Source organism: Antennarius striatus, chromosome 7 (genome assembly GCF_040054535.1).
Source record: "Antennarius striatus isolate MH-2024 chromosome 7, ASM4005453v1, whole genome shotgun sequence".
Taxonomy (NCBI): domain Eukaryota; kingdom Metazoa; phylum Chordata; class Actinopteri; order Lophiiformes; family Antennariidae; genus Antennarius; species Antennarius striatus.
This window is the reverse complement of record NC_090782.1, coordinates 23,268,636-23,276,421: the sequence shown is the minus strand read 5'-3', so window position 1 is coordinate 23,276,421 and position 7,786 is coordinate 23,268,636. Positions and strand designations below refer to the sequence as shown.

Below are 7,786 nucleotides of genomic sequence, written 5' to 3'. Positions count from 1 at the left end.
ATACTAAACATTGTAAACCCATTTTATATGCTTATAACGTCATGTATTTATGTAGGCTCATATACGCAGAAGATCTGGACTGAAATGATAAGTGAAGAGAAGCTATTTGAATTCACCATCCATCAAGTACACATGAACAATAATGTGAACATTTAAAATTTTTGCAAATGTTATTTTCATGCGTGTGTGTACAGGTATGAGAGTTGACCCTCTACCCAGAGAGGACATGTAGGGAAACATTAAAGAAACACTTTTCTTTAATACACAAATGCTTTTAAAAAAAGTCTATAAGAGTGTGGGAAAAGGTAATATAGAAAGTGGTTTAATATGAGCGTGGGGAGGGTTCATAAACGTGTAAATTACAGTAAATAATAAAAAAAATTGTTTGTCGCTCCATCACGGAATTTTGTTTTTTGCTGATGGTCCTGGAATGAATTAACTGTGAGTAACAAGGGATTACTGTAGTATCATTTAGTTCAATTTGACTTTTATTCATGTCAGCCACCTTGTCACAGGTCAGAGGTAGGACCCAAGTACAGCACAGACTGAGACCAGAGCAGGGATAGTCCAACAGTTTATTCTGAAGCTTCGCACAGAATGGCAGCAATATCCCAGAAAGACAGTCTCAGCAAACAGGAATCCCAGCTGACAGGTATCAGACAAGGAACGAGCAGGCAGAGTAGTCAAGGACAGAAGGCTGGTCAGATTACCGGGGCAGAGACGAGGAAGACGGGTCGAACACAGGCTGGGTCGAAACCGAGGGAGCAGTCCGGAGATAAACACAAGAGAGCTTTACATGATACGAAGACAATCTGGCAGAGACTGAGAGAAATGGAAGGGTATATGTACTGAATAGGCAGGTGATAATCAGGTGAGGAAACACAGGTGAAGGTAGTTGCACTGATAAGGTGGGAGTGGAAGGCAGGTAGAGCTGGGCAGAAGAGAGGAAAACCAGGAGCGGATTGTGACACACCTACATTTAGTTTGTCAAGTTCCAAAACAGTTCAGTGAGCATGTTTGTGTTTTGTATTGCAATAAATAAAATAAAAAAAATGATTCAGACTTCATTGTTTGTGTATATTTTGGCCCAATAGGTCAATGAAGTAGGTTATAGTGAAATAATAACTATCTTAGATGAAGTTGTGCTGAAGAAAAAGATACCAAGCATGGATATGTTAACATTTTTAATGTGGTATTTAGAGACAAAAATCAAAGGTACCAAAATGTCTAGAATAGGGTTAGGGGCACCTGAGATAATCAACTTAAAATTGTACATTTGACATTACAGATTAACAGAACAATAACCCACAAAATAAACTCAAATGATAAAAGACAGGTGGAGTTGGGGTATAGGGGTGTTATGACCCACAAGGTCACAGCACCATTCACATCCAGTTGAATGTTTGACTCACAAGCTCAGAGAACTTCTTGTTGGGTTCATGAAAGAACTGGTGGAGTTTCTGGAGGATGGCAGGCTCCACATAAGGATGAGCCCTGCCTTTGGAATCACCCAAGCACCCATCTTTCTTGCGGTTCCTAAAACAGTAGAATCCTTTTGTTTCATTAAAGTAAAAATATGACGCATTTATTTGTGGGTCCAGCTTTAAGAATCTCTCCACCTTTGCCATCTCTTCCCAGGGGCTACTGATCAACCTCTCCCCATTCACAACATGAAAGCTATCACGTGGGAAGTACTTGAGCCAATTCTGCATGTGAACATAGTACAAGCTGCTTTTTAGAGCGCTATTATTTTCAACATCAATCTCACCGTCCTTCAACAGAAAGTCATCGATGGGCGTGTAGCTCTTGTGCTTCTCCAGTGCATTGTGAAAGTACTGGGTGTATTCTGATACCATTCGCATTGCGGGTTCTCTGACGATGAGTAGCAGCTTGATGTCAGGGTTCATCTGATGTACGCGTTCAGGGGCTTTGATAGCGGTGAAGTAACCAGGGGACTTCTCTACTGTCAGCTGTCCAGGGAAGGCGTAAGGCATTTGACTGATATACCATGGAAAGCCCATCTCATAGTTACTTTCCACGTCAAAGAAGTGCACCTCTGCCTGAGCTACTGCCACTCCGCTGTGAAGGTTGAGCATATCTATCAGCGCCCGCGTCCCTGCCTTTGCCACCCCAATAATTATAGCATCAGGAAGTCGCTGGAGGGTGTTCTTTTGGCGAATGGTGTTCTCGTTCTCGTGGGGAGAAAAAGTTGGGTGTGAAGGTGATCTTTTATCAGCCCTACGGTTGTAGGGAAGGGTAGGGGAATTGACAGCAAATAGGAGCAGCACAATGAGGAACGCCACCATGAGGCAGGCAGTGCCAATTAAGTATTTTGGCATTGTGACGCCACCAAAAGTACACCCCATTGAAAGAAGAGATTCTTGAAAATAATTGTCCAGTCGAAATACCAACAGAAGTGACTGCAGGGGGAGAGAGCAGTTACGATTAGGATACTTGGTCAATAAATGGCAAAGACAAAACACCTCAATTTAACACTGTGGGGAAATTTTCTTGTTAAATACGGTATATATTCACCATCAAGTTGAAAGTATCTTACATTTTATCAGCCTATTCAAGTCTAGGAGTTGGTAGAATTAGGGAGGACCACTATGTATATGTAAAGACTTGAAAAATGTGTTTTTTATAATAAGACCCCTTTAACCAGTAACAATAGTATTTTCAGCATAGTAGCAGTATTACATTATCAGAGCTGTCACTTTTCTATATCAAAAAAATATATGAAATGATGTCCTGTACTATTCTAACACTTTTCTGCATCCAGGATTTCTCTAGATCTACAAAGGTAAGGTGTAGCTCCTTCTGATCTTCTCTGTTGTTCTCCATCAACATCCTCAAGGCAAATAATGCATCTGTGCTACTCTTCCTAGGCATAAGACCATATTGTTGCTCTCAAATACTCATTTCTGCCCTTAGTCTAGCCTCTACTTCTGTTTCCACAACGTCATTTCGTGACTGTAATTCCCGTAACTCTGAACATCAAACTTGTTCTTCTAAAAGGCGAAACAAACACACTCCTCCCCCATTCCTTTTGGGATCTTTTCACACAATAGAATTCTGTTGAATACAACGACCTCACCTAGATGCATGAATAATAATTTCTGGGTGTCTTCCACCATCAAGTACCAGAAGACACCCAGAATACTCTCCTGCCTAATCACCTTGGCTGTAATGGTCCTATCTTCTGAGAGCCCCTCCTGTCCACCAATAGCTTGTCTGACCTTGTCTAAAAGTTGCACGACACTCTTACTTTCTGAACTTTCGCCACATGGTTCTCTGTTCTGCGTTGGTCTTCTTATTCTTCCTTGTGATTGTTAGTTTCATGTTATACACCACCATCCTATGCTGTCTAGCTACACTCTCCCCTACCACTACCTTATAGTCAACAACCTCCTTCAGATGACTCTTAGTCATAGATGCTGATTCACAAATTTTACAGCGCTGTTTCTAATCTTCACGGCTGCCCATCCTGTCAGAATTCTGTGCTCTATGACTATGTAAACACTGAAACTGCCAAAAAAAGAGTAGACTCTCTTCCTTCATAGGAAAAAAGAGTGTTTCTTCCTACCTTTCCCTGTTCTTCAGTAATTGGCAGTAGAAAATAAGTTGGTTTCACCAAAAACACCGGTTTTTGACAAAAAAAACTGAGAAAACCTCCATTTTGTGAAAACCAGTGTCCAGCAAAACAACATTTGTAATCAAACTCAAATTTATAGATGTCAATGGCACCCATTGAGTTAATAGAGACTGTCAAACAAAAGCAAAAAAGGTTTTGTGTGGTATCCTACTGGTTTTGTGTTCCCTGTAGTAATAGTTCCAAAAGTAAGACCTGGATCTGCAATTGTCAGAGAATAGAAAACTCACTTCTGATCAGTTGAGCCTTGTTGACCGTCGGACCTTCTATGTGGCGCGATACTGACGTGTCTGGCAGAAATATTATTGTTGCATCAGAAGATTGGGAGGAGGACCTGAAATCGGTCAATTACTTCCTCATCATTTTTTCCATAATGAATAGAATGTGGCAGCAGTTGAACACAAATGTTTGTGTGCAACTGTTTCAACTTCCATAGCTGTGGTGGATGTGATGAAGCCAGTTTTCCCTGCCATTGATAAATTTCCAGCTTCCCATGTTCAGTTATTAATAAAAAGTACATCAACAAAAGACATGCAGTCCCACCTCCACCTTGAACTCCTCTGTCACACCTACAGCACACCTCACCACTGTCTTACAGTCCTCATACCTGTCCTGCACCGCTCAAACAGACTTCCTCATACAATACCAACATTCCTCTCTGGGCACCCTGTCATAAGCTGTCTCCAGATCTACAAAAAAAAAATGCAGACCCCCTCTGAACTTCTCTGTGCTTCTCTATCAACATCCTAAGCGCAAATACTGCATCTGTAGTACTCTTTTTTGGCATGAAACCATACTGCTGCTCACAAATGTTCACTTCTGCCCTTAGTATAGCTTCCACTACTCTCTCCCATAACTTCATTGTATGGCTCATCAGCTTTATTCCTCTGTAGTTGCCACAACTCTGCACGTCTCCCTTGTTCTTAAAAATGACCACCGGCAGACTTCTCCTCCCTTCCTCAGGCATCTTCTCACTATCTAAGATCCTGTTGACCAACCCAGATCAGCACCAGAGGTGTAACACAGTTAATTGCGCTCCGGACACTAGTTACAACCCCATTATCCCTGTGGATGACAGACTGAGGAAGATGATGTATTTTCAAATACTGTTCAGCTACTGAGTGGCAAGTACAATGAAGGTTGGATGGACCAGTGGAAGCATTGGGTTCCGATGAAGGAGGGTCAGCTGGGCACGTGTTTCCCTGCATTACCGATATGACCTGAGACACGTTTTAAAACTTCAAAACTTACTTGACACTCAGATGGTCATGCAGTGTCAAAGCTCTGTCTTGATCTCTGCTTACACTTTGTGCCACTAGTTTGATCTAAATCTAGTCAGGTATGCAGGTACCTACGTGCCCAGCTAGCTGGAAAAACCAAACTATCTGGTTTTGCAAACTAGAAGTGGGTTGCAGTTGAGAATTCGAGCAAATACTGCTGCTTGTCTTCTGTCAACCAAATCAGAGTCAACAAGGTACAATACAACTCCTGAAATATAAAGAACACAACATAACACAACACAAAAAAACCCATCTGGTTTCAACTTCCTGTTTCTTGGGAAACTGAAAGAAAGCTTCATTATCTTGTTAGCTTATTGTCAAATATGCTAAAGTCAAGACAAAAAACGCACACTGGTTCTTTTAAAGCCACACATCTGGGGAAAATAGTGTCGTCTTTTCATCCGTACTCATTTTGGACACAGATTCCTTCATCGTCTTCTTTATCGAACGGCGTCTTTGTGTTCCCCTCGTCATTGTCATCTTTTTTTCTTCTTTTTTTTTTTTAATATAAAATCATTACAGCTAACGCATCATCTGCTTAAAAGCTTATTATCTCCACATGTACTTTAACAAATTCAATTAGGCCCCTTCTTTTTCCCGTCATGTTGCATTTCCCCCAACAGCTGAAAAAAAATAAAAAAAACAAATTTTTTTTTTGGGAGCTGCATTAATTTATACACAACATTAACATTTTTTTGTGGCGAGCCGTCACGTCCTCCTCTCTCTGACAAACTTACTGAAGTCATAGATAATTCATTTGATTCTAAATTACAGCTTTCCGTCGTACCGCACGCCTCTCCTGAAGGGGTTTGTTGTGACAGGCCGGCCTGCTGCTCGTCTCCAACCATGATTTCTGTCGGCCCCGATGACAAAGATATCATGCGGCGCATCTTTAAACATGACGCTGACATGTAGCACTTATCCACTCACTCAGCGACAACGCGACAGCGCTGCTCCTCCTGACACCTCCCTCATTTCCCATGATGCACATGCAAGGGGGTTCGCCTCCGCATGACGATTAGTAATAATAAGAGTTCTTGAATATTTGGGATGTAGTTTACTTTTTTCTCCAAGGAGGACACGGGGTGGGGAGCGGGAAGGGGAACAAAAGCTGCCAAAGAGCTATTGTCTCTCAATGAAATTAGACGTTTTCTTTTATTGTGTGTGAATGAGTCACTTCTGAAGGCACTAATGTCGTATGAAGGGAGACGCTTATTTCCTTCTCATTCCGGTGCAAATTTTCATCTCATGCGATAAAAGGGGCCTTAATCTGATGCGTTTTTATTGTTAGCTAAGGGGCGGAGGAGACGACGGGATCAGGAAAGGGTCCCAAAAGGAGAGGACGGAGTCAAACGGGAAGGGAAAAGAAAGATTGAAGAGAAAGTGAAATGGTAGAGGAAGAGGAAGACGAGGTCCAGCTGATGATGGAACGTTCTCGCCGATTTGAGCTCAGAAATGCGAAAATGGATGAAAACAGTCCAACGCGACCAACGTCAACTTCTTTACGTGGAACGGTGGAAAAATAGACGAAATAAAGCACACAATCTACCGTTCGCCGGAGCTTTGTGTTCGTGTGTTCGTCTGTGAGGATGTCAAGTAGAAGCCGGTGTGTGGGCAAGAAGAGTGTGCATTCTGCTTCCACCTGAGGCGATCGATAAAGGTTTGAAATAGAGTTTTTTTCCCCACAGATCGATGACCTTGACTGTTTACTATCCACGACCTCGTGGGAAGAGAAGCCTGATTAGAAGTCGCGTTCGGCTCGGGAGGAAGGTCTATTTAAACTTAAATTTTCTTGCATTCTTTCATTCTTGGAGGGAGTTGAAGTGTTCTTCAGGTCTGCGTTCTGCTGCTGCTGCTGAAATGAGTTTGCGCCTCTTGTGAGCGATTGAGGTCGTGCTTGATTCCCCTCATTCAGAGACATTCCACAAACTTTTCACTGATGATGTGCGCTGATTATTATTTCAGACTTCCACAGGTCAAGGTATGGTGACGCATCGGGGTTCTCTTGTCGTTTCTGTAGAAATTTATCCTTCAAACAATTTGGCTTTTCAGTTTAGAGCAGACCTGGATTCCAGGGCGAGACGGTCGACGGGTTTATCAGGGTACATCCGTCCTGACTAAAACAGGACAATTTGGGTTTTAACGTGACCCAACAGAGGCACAGAAGCCTGAGGTCGAGTCTCACAACTAGGACTCAACACACAGTTACCCCTCGTTTCTCCAGGACCCCCCTATTCATTTTATTATTTATGGTAATTTAAACGTTTATGAACCCTCCCTTTACAGGTATTAAAACCAACTTACAGTAAATCTGTTTTACCTTTAAAACACTCTGATAGACTGTTTGAAGCAATTTTGTGTTTCTCAGAATGCAGCGCGCTACCGGACGTGTCAGCCAATAGCATGCGCGTACGGTGTCACGTGACTACCTACTAAAAATCTTTGACGTAGTGAAGCCATGCATCTTGAAGGGATTACTGTAATCTAACAACATGTCTGGGACTCAAACCTCCACCAGAGTCCAAAGATCACACCAGCAGACGTTCATGTCTTCATCCAGAACATTATGGACTGATGAAACATTAAACATGTGATATATAAACTTTCGTCTAATGCATAAAGTTCTTTAATACCTCAGCTAGTAATTGTAGTAAAGCCACATACATTATACTATTCAATCATTTAGATGAGAGACGACAACAGAGAAACGCAAGAAAAATGGAACGCATCCTTCCAACTTCGATCAGCAGGGCGTTTATAGATGAACGAATGACTAAAATTAACATTTGGCTTCATGTCGCGCTGTAAAAAAGAAAAGATTTCCACGCATCGTGATCATTTAGCATTCCAAGGA

The 7,786-nt window shown here is 42.0% G+C and overlaps 1 protein-coding gene across 1 annotated transcript; it reads right to left on the bottom strand.

Moving 5' to 3' along the window:
- Positions 1-1,162: 1,162 nt before the first annotated feature.
- On the bottom strand, positions 1,163-4,123 carry LOC137599226 (heparan sulfate glucosamine 3-O-sulfotransferase 1-like). Its single transcript, XM_068320027.1, has 2 exons — positions 3,883-4,123; positions 1,163-2,420 (listed from the first exon to the last, which is right to left on the bottom strand). Exon 2 carries the CDS (start codon positions 2,364-2,366, stop codon positions 1,386-1,388), a length of 981 nt encoding a protein of 326 aa, XP_068176128.1. The 5' UTR covers positions 2,367-2,420; positions 3,883-4,123; the 3' UTR covers positions 1,163-1,385.
- Positions 4,124-7,786: the final 3,663 nt, after the last annotated feature.